Source organism: Stylophora pistillata, chromosome 1 (assembly GCF_964205215.1).
Source record: "Stylophora pistillata chromosome 1, jaStyPist1.2, whole genome shotgun sequence".
Lineage (NCBI taxonomy): Eukaryota > Metazoa > Cnidaria > Anthozoa > Scleractinia > Pocilloporidae > Stylophora > Stylophora pistillata.
This window is the reverse complement of record NC_142519.1, coordinates 30252523-30270518: the sequence shown is the minus strand read 5'-3', so window position 1 is coordinate 30270518 and position 17996 is coordinate 30252523. Positions and strand designations below refer to the sequence as shown.

The 17996-nt window shown below is 38.8% G+C and overlaps 1 protein-coding gene and 1 long non-coding RNA gene across 6 annotated transcripts; one reads left to right on the top strand and one right to left on the bottom strand.

Annotated features, from left to right (window-relative positions):
- Nucleotides 1–1974: 1974 nt before the first annotated feature.
- On the bottom strand, nucleotides 1975–17671 carry LOC111338981 (uncharacterized). Of its 5 annotated transcripts, XM_088728094.1 has the most exons (4): nucleotides 17505–17671; nucleotides 16785–16825; nucleotides 3990–4367; nucleotides 1975–2757 (listed from the first exon to the last, which is right to left on the bottom strand). In XM_088728094.1, the coding sequence occupies exons 3-4, from the start codon at nucleotides 4360–4362 to the stop codon at nucleotides 2246–2248; spliced, it is 885 nt and encodes a 294-aa protein (XP_088584220.1). In that variant the 5' UTR covers nucleotides 4363–4367; nucleotides 16785–16825; nucleotides 17505–17671; the 3' UTR covers nucleotides 1975–2245. The 5 variants fall into 5 exon arrangements, with proteins under 5 accessions (XP_088584220.1, XP_022801286.2, XP_022801283.2 ...); XM_022945551.2 differs by lacking the exons at nucleotides 16785–16825; nucleotides 17505–17671 and adding an exon at nucleotides 7912–8208 and having other exon boundaries at nucleotides 4023–4367; XM_022945548.2 differs by lacking the exons at nucleotides 16785–16825; nucleotides 17505–17671 and adding an exon at nucleotides 7912–8207.
- On the top strand, nucleotides 9169–10977 carry LOC148742042 (uncharacterized). The gene is made up of 2 exons (XR_015989880.1): nucleotides 9169–10416; nucleotides 10487–10977. It is a non-coding gene; the product is annotated as an uncharacterized LOC148742042 (long non-coding RNA).
- Nucleotides 17672–17996: the final 325 nt, after the last annotated feature.

Here is a 17996-nt window from a genome sequence, read left to right as displayed (position 1 = left end):
TTAGGAATTGTAAAATTGGTCGGGGAAATTTTACATTTGAACGTATTGCTGTAGCAACCACGTTGTTATATACTTCTGTCTCAAAATTAACTGAAAATGTTTTATAACATAACCACAATAAAACGCGCGGTCTGATTGGTCAATTCAGCGTCCACCATTTACCCATGGGTGTACGCTGCTGACGTGAGCGAATGCAAAGAATTCCGCGCGTGCTTCTTTTTCTCGGTCACGTAAGATTTGTTAAATAAAAGAAAACTCTTTTGCTACAATGTATCAATGTTATGCTATAAAACAAATGGTAAACACCACAGTGTACACTATTGAGTTATGGATGCACTTGGGAGGTTTTGCTAAGCACTCAAGAAGCTAGAGTCCCTCTCGGCTATCGCCACGCGCGAGTCTTACGCTTCTTTCATTCTTAGCAAAAAAAAAGAAAAAAAAATTAACTTTGGTAGCTAACACAATTACTGGTAACCCAGTAGTTTACATTGTGGGCTGTAAACAAATAATTCAAATTAAACATAATATTGTTGAGAATCACAACTGGCCGGAGGCAAACCACTTGGCTATTTACAAGCATGGCCGAGGATTTGTATTCGGAGCTACCGTGAAACAAATTCAGGGAGTGGTCAGAGCGGGACTTGAACCCGGGAGTGACGGATTGCGAGTCCGACACGCTGACCACTCGACCACGCTGCAACCTCTCGCGTGCATCCTTAGCTCAATTGTGTACGTTGTGGTGTTTACTATTTGTAAATAAGATATAGCGTGTAATAATGTCATATCATATTATGTTATTGTTTTGGATTTTCTATCTTTCTTGTATTGAATTCAAATGCAGAAAAAAGTCCCTGGGTATAAAGAGAAAAAACAGGCACAAAGAAGAAAGAAGAGTACCATTCTGTCATGAAAAGAAAAAAGTCCCTAGTAAAAGTGACTAGTACCCCGCTACACGCTGGCGTCCAGATTTTGATTCAAAAAGTCGCTGTCAAACCATAATCTATCATACAATAAGTTAAAAACGAGGTTTCTTTTTCTTTAAGCAAATACCACCCTTGATACAAAAACATTTACAGTCGCCTCGAATAGTAGATTTTAAAGCTGTGTGTCGATTCGTTGTCTTGCTTCTGAGCAGGTTATTCGATTTTATCCATTTTCTCCGCGGGTTTTTACGTTGCCTAATTAATAAGCTCTACTGAGCTTATTAATTAATTGTGTAATGAACGTGTCTGCAATGCATTACTTTTCCCGGGAAATCTTGATCCAAGGCCATCGTCATTCAGTGACGCAAGGAGCTGGTCCCGTTGTCCTATTGGTTTGCGGTCTCAAGAGGCGAAATAATCTCCTGGTGTGGCGCAAGTTGTTTAAAAATCTTTAGGAGCTAAAATCTCGCATTTAATTTTGAGAAGAATACGTACACTTTGAGCGAATTTATAGGGGACGTAGATTTGACCGATTTTCGTGAAATTCGCGAAAATATTCCAGGGATAATGACAAACGAAAGTGTGTCGGGAAATTTTGATATATGAATTATTTTTTATATACCGTTGAGTTCAGTTGCTGGGTAAACTTCGCTTCATTGTATCTCATTTATCACTTTCACGGGTTTATTACGAATCAACTTAACGGCCTGCTCCCAGTTGGCTTGTTAGCTCAATTGGTAGAGCGCTGCACTAGTATCGCAGAGGTCAGTGGTTCGAGTCCCGTACAGGCCTGATTTTTTTCAGGTCTGATTTTCGCTACTGCATTAATAGCGCTATCTACTGCGAGGATCGTGCATCATACGTATCTAATACCGCAGTTCAAAATATATGAACTTCATATATTCATTGTATCTCACGATGTTTTGTTACTCATAAATAACTCTCTAGAAGAACTTGCATCAAACTTATTTCATTATGAAAGTACTTGAATAAAATATCCTAGAAGGTCACAAAATTTTTCAAAGGAAAGAATTTTAAAAAATAGGCTATGTACAACGGAGAATTTAATCTTTTTATTTCTCGTAGTTGCCCTGCAACTGCTACTGTGCAACGTTTCGCCGTGAAAAAAAAACTTTTGAACCCTGCTAAAATACAAGTGAAGGTTGAAAAAGCATTTCAAAGAAGAATTTTCCGAGGTTAGTCTTCCACAACTACCTTTAAATTAAGTGCAGAAAGGTCGATGATCTAAGGGGTGCGTCCATGAAAGCCTCTGTACCCATCAAACTTACTTTTCTATCCCACATGGAGGAATTTTTGTCATCTCAAGTAAATACAAAGGAGATTAGTAACCCAATCACCGTCAATGTCATTTCAAGTCTGTTTTTGGCTGATGCACTGTTCGTTGGTTTGTGTTCTTTGGGCTCTAAGTTGACAATAATGGAGGGCGTACTTGTGGAGGGTGTGCTTCGAGATACAGACGTAACGGAAGATGAAAAGTGCCAAGCCCTCTCGACCAAAATCCTTATCGTCTTCGACTCCCTTCTCTTCCCACCAGAGTCTTTTTCAATGTCAAATCTGACATCAATCTCGCGTCCGTCATCATAACCTTGAATGTTGGTCAGTATTAGACCGGCTCTCGTAAATCTCAGTCTTCTCCTGAAATCTAAACTGACTTCATCATTACTGCCATCGAGTTCTTTTTTAAAGCAATTTGCGTAGTGTACAAAGGAGCTTCCATTAATAGACCAACAGACAGCGCTCACACGTTCACATAGAACCATCTTCTGCAGGATTCTTGTTAAATTAAGATTTCCTCCTTCCACTGTCTGTACACCTAATGAGTAAACAAGAAATGTTGATGAGCTTGTCGAGCTCATCAGAGCAGCTTGTCGAGTTCACGAGAGCAGCTTGTCGAGCTCATGAGAACGTAATCATTAGAGCAAAAACCAGAGTAAAACAACGGTCAGTCGAAACAAATTTATGAAAATATCGCAGGTTGCCAATGGGAACTCAAACAAACTGCATGTAACTGCAATCGGCCTAAATCGCGGGAAAATACGTCAGACCAAATTGTGATTGGACAGTTTAGTTTCGCATGTAATTAGGGAAAAAAGTTCAAGGTTGCTGGACCAATCACAGAGAAAGTAAATGTTACCGCTGGGCTTCACGTTCCCCAGCTGGGTCCCCTGCGGAAGCGCTTGACTTTCGGGCATGCGCGTGAGTGGCCTTCGAGTATAGACCACGAGGGCCACCGAGTTTTTACCTGAATTCAACCTGAATTCAATCTGAATTCGATAGTTTAGTGCTGAATTTTGAGTTCACCTCACGGTGCCTCGTGTAAGAGTAAACGGTTAACCTTATGGTTCGTCTTCACCCGTATTTTCTAAACGGTAGACTTTACGGTTGGACTTTACTCGCATTTACAGTAAAAGAAACCTATAAAATCTTGGACAGCTTTCTATATTCAACAGAAAACTGACATAACACCTTTCCCATTCACAGATATTTTCACGATTTCTTAACGAAAGAACCAACGCACGAACAAACGAAAAAAGAAAGAGAAAACGAACCCACGACCATACGAACGAGTGGACGGACAAAGAACAAAGGATCACACTAGTGAATGAAGGAATATAATACATTCGTACATCCATGATAATAGTTAGAATATAATATAGTTGAGGTTTGGAGAATTTGATGAAACTCTTCTCTGATGTGATAGAGATAAACTGTAGAATAAGAGCTTATCATTGATTATTATGGTACACAAACATTGAACGAGGTAAGTCCTTGTAATGCGCTTTTGATCATTGTATGTAAAAAGCGCACTATAAATTGATAAATTATTATTATTATTATTATTATTATTATAAGTCTCAATTAAACAAAGACGAACAAGGAAGGTTCAAGAGAGGCATGATTGACACACGCTTATTATAATTACTTAAGACGTGCTGATTACTCTCTCGTCTCTATCAAGGTCAACCCCAACAGCACTCTTGCTTTACGGCGGCCTGGCAACTAAGCAGACAGTTGCAACAAAAATCGAAGTGTTTCAATACTTACACTGAATAGTAAAATCGATCTTATAGATCTCACCAGTTGTTGTTTTGATGCCTGCGCGGGTATGGCGATCAACTGAACACAATATGTTGACATGATTTATCGTACTGTTTTCTTCGTAGCGTTCTATGGAAATGTTTTGTCTAGAAACGCCCTCAACCTTCATTCCGCCTGGAAGCCTCAGCACCTTTGAGTGCTCATCGTCGGACATCAACCAGTAGATCTTCTCTCCACTGTTGTCCTGAAATTTTACTCTCCACCTGACATCTTCAATTGTGCTCACGTTCGTAAAACCTCCGCACTGTAAATTCAAACTTCCGCTGGTACATGCTTGTATTGATGTTTCTGTCGGAGTTGATGAAGCTGTAGTTTTCATATTTTCTAAAAAGAAGCAACCAAGAATTGACGTCAGTATTGATGTCCTAAACCATTATATCCCTTCAAATATTAAAAAGCACTGAGTACTCAGCCACAGCCCGCCTCTAGGTCTAATGGTGCTCACTGAGCAGGAGTAAGGTGAACTACTACGGACCATCTGAGAATCAAACTAATCGTGAAGACTAAGCTAGGTTGCGAGAGGGTCCTAATCACTGGCGCTGCAAGACACGGGTTTTTCTACCCGCGGGAAGATTTCATAGGAGACTCAGAGAGAAGTTTGCCGTAGGTCTGGCACTTGTAGTGCCAAGACATGGAACTCATTATCCTGGTATGTTAGAAACGCGAGTGATTTTCCAGCTTTTATACGTCCCTTATGTAAATACTGGCGATGTAAGTAATGTCAATGCAAATATTTCCCTTTTAAATTTCCTTAGATATTCTATTTAGTATTTGGTATCGTTTATTATAGGACAATTGTTTAGGATAATTTTAGTGACATAAACTTTGTAGATACTTTCCATATTATTTTATTGTCCTGTACATGTTTAAACGAGCGCAGATGCTCCTAAATGTTAACGTGGTTAAATAAAATATTTACTTACTTACTCGACGTACAGTTTTGAACCCTAACCAAACTCGTTCGATGTACCAGTACTTTTCCTCGGATTAATTGCATATTTTGGTTTGTTTGGTGAAATCTCTGAGCTTCGCCAGAGGCAATCCGTTCCCCTCCCCACCCCTCCTAGTCCACTCATTACTTTTTTGTTGTTGTTTTTTTTTTTTGGCTCACTTTTGCCTCAAGCCCCCTATGCCAGGCCTGTCCTGATTGTGCTCGGCAACTTTAGTGCAACTTTTGGCGTTTGGAGCAACTCTTCGCGGCTCTAACAACTTCGAGCAATTTTCGCCCTTCTGAGCGATGTAAGAGCAACTTTTAGGTTTGGAGCATTTACCAAGCATTTACTTTCCATGAACGAAAATGGTTGGTTAGCGGCCGCCTTTACTTTTGAGCGACTCTTCAAAGCTAAGTATGTTATTGGGAAGAACGAAAAATATAGCTTGTAATTAGCGTTTATAAATATATATATATACATTTAGTATAATTTCAGAGCTGAGCTAAGAGTTTCCAGCAATCTGATTGGTCGAGCGGTTCCTTATATGACGCTATATAAACCGCTCCACGCGGTTTATATAAAATGTTAAAATAAAATGTTAATAAATGTTACTAAAATGTTATGATTTTAGAAATTTCTCTGTTGTTCAGCTCCGAAATTATACTAAAACTGACAATTATTCGCCTCAGGTTCGGTGAATATTGTCGAATAATCCCCGAGACTTCGTCTCGGGGATTATTCGACGATATTCACCTCACCTTCGGCGAATAATTGTTAAATATAAATGTTAAGAAATGTAGGACGCAACTTGTGAAATTCAGGTAGCAACTTTTTAAATTTTTAGCAATTTTAGCAACTTTTTGGCATTCCAGCGAGTCACTTTCCAACCATTTTACGAGCACAAGTGAGACAGGCCCACCCAATGCCCTTACATTTGCTCATCTCATACTACTTTTGTCCGGACGATATAAAACTGAGATGGTTGTCACGCACACTTTTGGATCTAGATCTACAGGGGTGTCCGCCCAAATCCTCGAACGCGTGGAGGATTGTTTTGATTTCTGGCGACAAAAGTGGTTTTCTGAGAACTATCTTGTTTCTACGAATTTAAGGAAGAGTTTAGGACTACTTGACCGGAGGTTGTGAGGAAGAGTTTTAATTTATTCGACCAGAGGTGGTAAGGCGAGGACGGAAGGTTGGATCGTTAATCATGATAGTTCCTAAAGTTGTTTCACTTCAAACTTATTAAATCTCGTCAAAATATTTCTCTTTTTTCGCCGTCGAACCTACTCCTTATCCTTACGACTTATGCTCATGTCGTGGCGGAGACTATGTTTGAAACCCATCGAACAGTGTTGTTTATAATGAAATCTCACGCCACAAAGGAAACGGGAAGTCGTAACTGAGTAATGGCCCAAGGAACGGTAATGATGCGAATCTGGTTCCTTCCCCAGACCGCCAAGCTGTCTTTCCCTCTTATCGTGCCTCGAAAATTTTTTTAATATCGCTTCATAAAGAGTAACTCGATAGAGTGAGGAAAAACAGCTTCTTCTAAACAATATACGAAAGAGTCAAGCTTGCAGTGATCACTTATGTTTATCTGTCTAAATAATTGTATTTGTACGATGACATATATCTATTTCTCTCAATATCTTGGTGGTTAATTGAAACTTAAAATTATAACTTCCAAAACAACATACTTAAATGACACAAGAATTGAGAATTGAAGTACTACTTAACAGAGCTTGTCACTTTAACGAACCAGCATGCGTCTGATATACGAGAACAGGGAATGAACGATGTAACCTTACCCAAACCAAAATGTCCATAAAAGATCGTAATTGCAAAGTTGTCTGGAGCCATTCAGCTATGACAGTTTGTGCCACTTAAACTTCTCTTCGTTCCGTCTAAGGTACAACTTTGCACCTCATTTTCTATGCATAGTCATGTCTGCCAGATATCAGTTGCAATATCTACAACCACACGGGCGACTTACGAGGGTGACGCTATGTATGACATAGTAACTTACTACATAATGCCGCCGCCGTCAAAATCCCCAAAATCCATACAGCCATCTTTGACCTTTGAATACCTGTACGTCGCTTATAACGATGAAACTGAACCAGTTGTTTCCGCAAGAGTCACTATTAGAATCTTCTGATATCTTTGCTTTCCTCATGCAAATGAATGAACAGTTCACAATAGATGTTTACTTTTTATGCATGACAGTTTTTCTCGGAAAATGCTTCGACGCAGGCAGATTTTGAAGTCAGACTCCGGTTTTTAGTTGTCGATTCCATCGCCATTAATCCATCCAGTAAAATCATTTTGAGCGACTCGGCGAAGAAAATCTATCTATTGCAGCCTTCTCCTTGAAAGCATGTAACCGATCTACAGCTTAATAAGGTAAAGCGCTTACGGGTTTCAAGTTTTTCCAACTTCCGTTGTTTGCAGGATAATTGGTTTCTATAAGCACTGACTTCTTTGGACCTCGGAAATCAGTAGCAAGCACTTACGATTGCGAGAAGCGAGTAACTAAAGTATTCACGAAGAGAGATGTCTATCCAACATTTAGAAGAAAAGCCAATGAGGTCTAAAGATAATGACTGCTTGTTCGCGAAAACAAACCTCGAACGCTAGGTTAAAGCCTTTAACCGACATTTGACAAAGCTTCCACCAAAGGCTTATCAACAGTTGTCTCTGACTATGACTTTGCCGTGCATGGCGAGTACCACCATAACCGGGTAATAGGGTGTAACAAGGTAACTTAGCTCCTATCTTCTGAACGATCTGTTCAGAACAGACGTAGAAAAATTGAAGCGTTCTTCGACGTCGGAATCGTACTGCTTTCGCTTTCGCCACTTTGTCACCTACTCATGTATGCATGACTTTCGTGATACAAGCTAGCTCATGAAGATCAAATTGGTCAAACTTACCCTTCGAGGGCCAAAACGCCACCACAACAATCCTGAAGACCCACTGAAACAAAATCATTGCAAGTCTGTTCCTTAGCGATGATAAGCATTAAACAATAATGAAAGTTTCCCTAGAGACGGCTGAACTAACCTCCTTTGTAAAGGGAAGGAGATGTTATCAGATATTGAGTGTAAGGCAGGGGTCGCACCTATGCTTTTGGTGTTTACATTGGACATAAAATCTGTCATTGCGTGCTTGCGACAAGTGCGACCCTTTTGTCGCAACCAGGCTAATATAACTATGTCCGAAGGACAGGTTTTCTCGACACACGTTTTATCTGGTCCCTATGGCGAATTTCAACCCATACCAATTTACAAATTTGCACTATTCATCTGATTATTCTCAGTATGGGGATGGCTTGTTTTCACCCTTTGGCTCGCACATATTTTCCCATTTTTTCGCATCCATCGACGTCGGTTTAAAGCGGCAAGAGCCAACATTTGCCGTTGGCGAGTATTGTACAATGCGTACAAATCAATAAGGTTTTGTACATTGAACAAATTAAACAGAGAATGAAGAAATGTCGCTAATAAAACTAGCACCAGCTTCATGTCTAGAAAATTTTATTTGGTGCTCTTTTCGCGCGTGATATATTAAGAGTTGACAGTCTGGTTTCAAATATCCTTCATGTCGCACAAGTGCGACCTCCATGACTCCCGTGGTCTAAATGTCGCGACATATTTGTAGGACAACTTATGACGCGACATAAAAAAAAATAAGGCCACAGTGCGACCCCTGCCCAAGGCAAACATATATTAACGCCCCTAACTCGGTACTCACCAGCCCATTTGACTTCCGGATACACATTTTAGCTGTAGGCAACCAAAATTATTTCACGTTTCATTTGGAGTTTATTTCTTACTGTTTGTTGAAATTAATTCTTCAAATACCAACTGTAATAACTATAATGAGAGAAAAGCCGACTAAATGCTTAGTCACAATCGCCGTCTGGTTCATATTAGAAACTCTACACTGCCTGAGATACACTCTAAGTTGTATAATTGTTTTACTATTGGGCGTTCATTTTTTAATAGAATGCGGAAAATGAGCAAAGTTCAAATCGCACGCTTAGTCTCTTCAGTAGAAGACGCCAAAGGAGAAAAGCATGAACGCGGATTTTAATTAAACTGGTCAATGACAGGAATGGTTTCTCAAATGTGGTTAAATATCAGACCTATGTCTTAAGCGGTACGTTGTACCGACAAGCCCTGTCAGGGTAGTTACTAAAAGTTGGAATCACCTGAAACCACCTGAAACCACCTGAAACCATCTGAAACCATCTGAAACCATCTGAAACCATCTGAAACCACCAATGAAACCACCTGAAACCATCTGAAATTACCTGAAAATTGCATGAAAGCACGCAGACATGAACGCAGACCGCAGACTGCAAACCGCACACCGCACACCGCAAACCGCACACCTCGAATACCCACGCCTCGAAAAAGATCTACACAGTGTGTAATTACCAGATTTATCTCTCTTCCCTTTGTTATCAAACGAGATCACGGAATGCGTAAGCGAAACTGCTATGTAAACATTGGAGTTGAATTCTTATTGAAGATATCGCAGTTACGACCCTCCACTGTTGAGCTGTACCAGTCTTGCAGAGGTTATGTGTGTGCCTTTTGAGTCGGTCGACGTGTGCGCAATCAGTTTTCCTTAGTGTATACAGTGTGTAAATACCAGATTTATCTATCTTTCTTTTGTCATTGATGTTATCAGACGAGATCTCGGAATATCTGTTTTCACGTTAAAGTACTTCTACTATATGAAATCATTTTTGGTACAATCGTACAAAGCAACTCAGGTGTCTCGTTAACACAGACCTCAAAAACGCAGACCGCAGACCGCACAGCTCGAAAAACGTGTACCTAGTGTGTAATTACAAGATTTATCTCTCTTCCCGTTGTTATCAAACGAGATCTTGGAATGCGTCGTGAAACTGAGACTAATTTCATTGTCAGTGACAGTGAGATAACAGATAAAAATAGACGTAAAGTAAAGTAAATTAGCAATGCAGAAGCTTTGCGTCATGCTGAAAATTAAGATACCGATTTGCGATAATGTTTATACAGTGCTGTAAGACATTTTCTCATTTAAAACGTTGAAATTTTTATTAAAATAGTCGAGCCTTTGATGGGTGTTACACAAGATCAAATTGCGAATTGTTTGGACTACCTTTGTTGGGATTCTCATTATTTGGGCTTCCTGTCTTCCTCTTAGTAAGCGACTATCTTCCATAAGCGACCACTTTCTCCTGACCCGAGGTGGTCGCTTACGAGAGAGTCAACTGTATTTATAAATTTGAACTATTTCCGTTTTAGTTTGTTAAGTTTGATGACGTTTTAGGTTATTTCGAGTTGTTTTGTCGATTTCAGATGGATTCACGTGGGTTTAGATGGCTTCTTAGGTGGTTTCAGGTGATTTCCTTTGTGGTTTTAGATTGTTTCAGGTGGTTTCAGGTGGTTTCAGGTGGTTTCAGGTGGTTTCAGATGGTTTCAGGTGGTTTCAGGTGGTTTCAGATGGTTTCAGGTGATTCCAACTTTTAGTAACTACGGCCCTGTCAGGTATTTTGAATTAGCTCTTCGATTAATTACTGTGTCACTTAACCACACCGCTATGGAGAACTTATTTGTTGGTTTTAACTCGCATCAAAATAGAGCGAAGTGCATGATCATTGATTGAGTAAACAAATTCATCTTTCATGCGTTGTATTTTACATGGTAATGGGTTCAACTCAACTTCGCGCCATAATCAAGTCATCTATGGCCGTTAAAAAACAAATTAAGTACAAGTCTAGTACGGTGGTTTTTCTTTTTCAACTGACCAACATTTGTCTCTTATCTCCTCTTTTAAGATGGTTTAACTTAAATTGCTGGCTGAAAGAGTTAGAGCATTATAGTCGTAAATTTTTAGTTTTTAGATAATAGTTGTCTTAAGATTGTAAAATACACTCGATGATTCATGTCCTTTACTGCCAGAGAGGAGAGTTTATTAATAAACTAGTCATTAACTAGTCATCATTCATTTGACCCCTGAGAGTATCTCGCATCTAATTTCTCTCCCCGAATCACAAATTAAGAGACTCAAGGCCTTATAAAGGATAAGGGATAAATGATCACCAACTAAAAAGGCTCTTGATTGGTAAATAAATTCCTCATATCAGTAACTTAAAAATTGTAAGGAGGACAGTCTGGGGGCAATACACATGCAAATACCCCGTGACTACCTTGTCTGATTTGAGGCTAGGTCTGTACGCGTGCTGGAAATTTAGCCTCGCAAACAAGAGAAGATTCAGTGAACCCGTTGCCAAGGAAGACGTCGATTGAAAAATGAATTTCTATCTTTAATTAGAATTTCGAAAATGGCTGCATCTGTTTACCGTCTCATACGGCGCCACACTTCAACCTCAACATAACGTATAAAAATAGCGTTGAGTTCCAAATGGAAATTAAATAATTTGCCGTCGCGGTTAAGGTTCGCAGACGACGCGAATTTAGGGGATTTTACGTCGTTGTTTTGCAAAAAACGGCTAAGAAATTTACTAAGTTTTAAAACGCACGTGCTGAGTTATTGCTCTGCCAGTTAAATCTTTTGTTTTTTTCACGTCCTCGCTGCCGTCACTGTCGGGGTTTTTCTTAAGGTCCCTAATGCAAACCAAGCAGCGGAAAGAACTGAAACCTTTTACTTCGAAGCTTTCAAAACAAGTTAAGACAATTTAATGTCTGGTACTGCTCAGCATTTTCTTGCTGAAAATCATAGCTTCCACCTTTGGGAATATATATAATGACATAATATGTTACTATCACGGTCTGTTTATTGTGAGATTTTAAGCCACTATCTCGGTCGGTATGATAATTTCGTAAATAAAAAAATAAATAATATATTTTTTTTAATATATATAATAAAAAATATTAAATAACTATATTCTTATTGTACGATTTTAAGCCGTTAGTTAACGGCCTAAAATCGTACAATAAACATAACAGACTGAACGAAATTAAGCCGTTAGTTAACGGCCTAAAATCGTACAATAAAGATAACAGACTAAACGAAATTAAGCCGTTAGTTAACGGCCTAAAATCGTACAATAAACATAACAGACTGAACGAAGTTAAGCCGTTAGTTAACGGCCTAAAATCGTACAAGAAACATAACAGACTGAACGAAATTAAGGCGTTAGTTAACGGCCTAAAATCGTACAATAAACATAACAGACTGAACGAAATTAAGCCGTTAGTTAACGGCCTAAAATGGTACAATAAACATAACAGACTGAACGAAATTAAGCCGTTAGTTAACGGCCTAAAATCGTACAATAAACATAACAGACTGAACGAAATTAAGCCGTTAGTTAACGACCTAAAATCGTACAATAAACATAACAGACGGAACGAAATTAATTAAGCAGCGCAATTTGAAGCAGTCATGATGTAAAATGGTGGCTCTGCATGATTTCGATTTGTTAGCAAAGGGTAAGATATTAGCTTAAGGAGGGGGGCTTTGGGATTTTCGGTTTTGCGGTTTTCACTGTTTGTTGGATCGTTTTTTAGGCTTTTGGGCCAAAAAGGTTCGGTTGTTCGGTTTTGATGTTCAGAGCGGTTAACGGATTTTACGTGTTTTTGCATTCGGTTTTCACGAAAACTCTGAGGCGGTTGTCGGTTTTTCCTTTTTGACCCCTCTTAACGGTGAAAATGTAGCGCTTTTGTCAGGTTTGCATGGGTTTTCGGTTTTGCTGCTTTTTCCGTCGGTTTTCCGGTTTTGGAGGTTTTTTCCTCCGGTTTTGAGGTTTCCCAGAGGCCCCAGTGCCCCCCTCCTTACCCAACCTCATCAAATTTTCAACTAATGAGGGTCTTCCTTGGTGTCTTTTTGACCTGAGAGCCAAAAAAACGCAGACACTGACGAATATTAACTTAAGTTTATGAGATTAATGGAATGAAAAAAAGCCGTTAGACGACTATGAAATGTCATCACTCAATTAAAGAAAATAGCGAAGGGACAACGCGCCAATTCCGCTCAGCTTTGCATGTAATATTGCAAAAACGATTGCGTGTGTTTCATCGGGGTTTCCAAACACGGGAAAACCCCGATGAAACACGAAGCACACTACGATTTTTTGAAATTGCTTTTCAATCGTGCATCATTAGCCAAGATTTTGGCAGCGTAAGCGGAATTGTTGTTTTTCAGTAATTATTGGCCTTTGTTGTCAAATATTTTAGCAGTGTCACAAGTCCCTGGGGAACGTCACAGGGTATGACATTTTAGCAAGCCCTAGGGTTTGATATTTCATCAAAGTACAGTGGAAAACCTTCTGTCCATTGTTTCATCGGGGATTCTAAACGCACAGATGTGGCCAAATTGGCGTATCGTGATTGGTTTGTAACTTGATGATATATTAATGATTTAAGAAACTGCTGTCACGCATTTCCGTAAATAAATATCTACGAAAATCGCCCTAATAAAGCTTCAGCGTGCGCTATTTTACGCTTGAAATTGATTTCTGAAGTGGGTTTTCGGTGGTCCTAGATGGGTGTTGTCGATCGTTTTAGGTCATTTCTTCTTTTATTACTTACGTAACGTCGTTCAGTCTGTTATGTTTATTGTACGATTTTAGGCCGTTAACTAACGGCTTAATTTCGTTCAGTCTGTAATGTTTATTGTACGATTTTAGGCCGTTAACTAACGGCTTAATTTCGTTCAGTCTGTTATTTTTATTGTACGATTTTAGGCCGTTAACTAACGGCTTAATTTCGTTCAGTCTGTAATGTTTATTGTACGATTTTAGGCCGATAACTAACGGCTTAATTTCCTACAGTCTGTAATGTTTATTGTACGATTTTAGGCCGTTAACTAACGGCTTAATTTCCTACAGTCTGTTATATTTATTGTACGATTTTAGGCCGTTAACTAACGGCTTAATTTCGTTCAGTCTGTTATTTTTATTGTACGATTTTAGGCCGTTAACTAACGGCTTAATTTCTTTCAGTCTGTTATGTTTATTGTACGATTTTAGGCCGTTAACTAACGGCTTAATTTCCTTCAGTCTTTATGTTTATTGTACGATTTTAGGCCGTTAACTAACGGCTTAATTTCCTACAGTCTGTTATATTTATTGTACGATTTTAGGCCGTTAACTAACGGCTTAATTTCCTACAGTCTGTAATGTTTATTGTACGATTTTAGGCCGTTAACTAACGGCTTAATTTCCTACAGTCTGTTATATTTATTGTACGATTTTAGGCCGTTAACTAACGGCTTAATTTCGTTCAGTCTGTAATGTTTATTGTACGATTTTAGGCCGTTAACTAACGGCTTAATTTCCTACAGTCTGTAATGTTTATTGTACGATTTTAGGCCGTTAACTAACGGCTTAATTTCCTACAGTCTGTTATATTTATTGTACGATTTTAGGCCGTTAACTAACGGCTTAATTTCGTTCAGTCTGTTATTTTTATTGTACGATTTTAGGCCGTTAACTAACGGCTTAATTTCGTTCAGTCTGTAATGTTTATTGTACGATTTTAGGCCGATAACTAACGGCTTAATTTCCTACAGTCTGTAATGTTTATTGTACGATTTTAGGCCGTTAACTAACGGCTTAATTTCCTACAGTCTGTTATATTTATTGTACGATTTTAGGCCGTTAACTAACGGCTTAATTTCGTTCAGTCTGTTATGTTTATTGTACGATTTTAGGCCGTTAACTAACGGCTTAATTTCCTTCAGTCTTTATGTTTATTGTACGATTTTAGGCCGTTAACTAACGGCTTAATTTCATTCAGTCTGTTATCTTTATTGTACGATTTTAGGCCGTTAACTAACGGCTTCATTTCGTTCAGTCTGTTATGTTTATTGTACGATTTTAGGCCGTTAACTAACCGCTTAATTTCCTTCAGTCTGTATGTTTATTGTACGATTTTAGGCCGTTAACTAACGGCTTAATTTCGTTCAGTCTGTTATTTTATTGTACGATTTTAGGCCGTTAACTAACGGCTTAATTTCCTTCAGTCTGTATGTTTATTGTACGATTTTAGGCCGTTAACTAACGGCTTAATTTCCTTCAGTCTTTATGTTTATTGTACGATTTTAGGCCGTTAACTAACGGCTTAATTTCCTACAGTCTGTAATGTTTATTGTACGATTTTAGGCCGTTAACTAACGGCTTAATTTCCTACAGTCTGTTATATTTATTGTACGATTTTAGGCCGTTAACTAACGGCTTAATTTCGTTCAGTCTGTTATGTTTATTGTACGATTTTAGGCCGTTAACTAACGGCTTAATTTCCTTCAGTCTGTAATGTTTATTGTACGATTTTAGGCCGTTAACTAACGGCTTAATTTCGTTCAGTCTGTTATGTTTATTGTACGATTTTAGGCCGTTAACTAACGGCTTAATTTCCTTCAGACTGTATGTTTATTGTACGATTTTAGGCCGTTAACTAACGGCTTAATTTCGTTCAGTCTGTTATGTTTATTGTACGATTTTAGGCCGTTAACTAACGGCTTAATTTCCTTCAGTCTGTATGTTTATTGTACGATTTTAGGCCGTTAACTAACGGCTTAATTTCGTTCAGTCTGTATGTTTATTGTACGATTTTAGGCCGTTAACTAACGGCTTAATTTCCTTCAGTCTGTATGTTTATTGTACGATTTTAGGCCGTTAACTAACAGCTTAATTTCCTTCAGTCTGTATGTTTATTGTACGATTTTAGGCCGTTAACTAACGGCTTAATTTCGTTCAGTCTGTTATATTTATTGTACGATTTTAGGCCGTTAACTAACGGCTTAATTTCGTTCAGTCTGTTATGTTTATTGTACGATTTTAGGCCGTTAACTAACGGCTTAATTTCGTTCAGTCTGTATGTTTATTGTACGATTTTAGGCCGTTAACTAACGGCTTAATTTCCTTCAGTCTGTATGTTTATTGTACGATTTTAGGCCGTTAACTAACGGCTTAATTTCCTTCAGTCTGTATGTTTATTGTACGATTTTAGGCCGTTAACTAACGTATTGTACGATAATTTCCTTCAGTCTGTATGTTTATTGTACGATTTTAGGCCGTTAACTAACGGCTTAATTTCCTTCAGTCTGTTTATTGGGAGATTTTAAGCCGTTAGTTAACGGCTTAAAATCGTACAATATACAGACTGAGTTAGTGGCCTAAAATCTCTCAATAAACAGACCGAGATAGTCGCTTAATAAGCCGTTATCTGATCGCCCTCCACCTTTGATTTGTACATCAGCAGAAGGCTGGGAGAGAAAGGAATTGGTAACAAAGGGTGAGCAACGGTCAGAGGGGGGGTACGGCAATATTCCCCTTCCCCCCACAGTCCCAAATTTGAATTAAACCTTGCTGGCCGGTTTAACGATTGAGAGGTTGTAACGCTACGTGTTCCTAGTAGGACGCCTGTCTTACAGGCTACAGCCGAAGGGGCGAGGTTTCCCAGCTAAGTCTGTCCCCAGGTTCAAAGGGGAGGGAATTAGGGAGAATTTGGCCAAATGAAGGCTGCTCTAGAGTCAGAGGAATAATCGAGCCCAAGCGAGGTTAAAGCTTAGAGAATGAGTCCTCCAATTTAACAGTTCCCAATTGAGTGTCTCGAAACGTATAAAAATAGCGTTGAGTTCCAAATGGAAATTAAATAATAATTTGCTAAACGAAACAGTGTTTCGTTTAGCAAATAGGCGTTGCCTTTTGACGACAGATTTATTTTCACTGACATTAATTCCGTACAGTGATTTAAAAGTGTTAGCTTATTATGTTTTAAACCAGTTTTTTAGGATCGAAACGAGAGAGAAGTCGTTTTCATAGTCTGTAAAAAAATCCGCTTACCTGAATCTGCTAATCTTTAAAGAGAGACCTGCTTTTACGACCTGCCACAGAAGTAAGTTTCCAATCACGTTTTCTGAATTTTGCTACGAGATTAAGACTTAATTTGTGATTTTCTGATTTCAAATAAATGTATTTCTTCTGAGATCGAATAATTATTAAAGCTTGGATAAATATTATACGGTTTGTGGTGGTCGTCTGAGCTGACCAGTTCCAAGTAAGGAAACAAACAGACCCATAACAATCGGTATCTACTCACACGTGAGGTATTTTGCATTTTATCCAAATGCGATTTGTAGAGTACAAATAACGCGCGAGACGAGTACAAATGTCACGCGATATTTGTACTCCAAAAATATTCGCGAGATTCGCCTACGCTGAATTAACAATTTGGCATGTTGGATAATAAATCTCTTATGAAACGTTTTGTTGTGTAGTATTGCTGAGTATTTTTACTCGTTTTTTGTATTTTGACTCGCCCTACGGCCCAACTCGTAAAAATGCTCAGCGATACTACACAACAAAACTTCTATATATCTCCCGGGTTTTGATCGTCTCTGAATGTTAGCACAGTTTCGACTCGACTTGTGGGTCGGGTACGAACCGACACAAACTGGGTACGAATCAACTAAATGAACTTTCGTGAATACGAAACAACGGGATATATGAATAAAGGATATCATTAAATCAAATGCGAAACTAAAAACCGCGCCACGATCATACTCGTTTTCCAGCGCTTCAGACACTCTGAGTTCCCATCGGCGCATTTTGATACTTTCCCTTGTCCCGATTGGCTGTTGCGAATTCTTTGGATTGGTTCTACGACACCCAGTCGAAAAGTGTTCTAACTAGAAAGAGTTTAACCACCGATGGAAAAGGCAGTTTTTTTCTCAGCTTGATCCCTTTCTATCCAGCCACAGGTCTAGACAGAATTGTTTTCCTTGACATTTCATCAGCACATAATCCGATCATGTTTCTGTGTAAACTGAAACGTCCCATGCAGAAAAATATGGAGAAGGAAAAAAAGACATTAAAACGAAGAAATTGCGAATGGCTTGATGATTTTCAAAAGGAACTTGTGTCAGCACCGTATATCCATGTAAGATGGAAAATAGCGAGAGCTCGGGACGAGCGACGGGACAGCGTATTGAATTAAGTATTCAGGCTCTAGAGCGCTTTATTATGAGAGGTAGAGTCCGGCTATAATTAGCATTC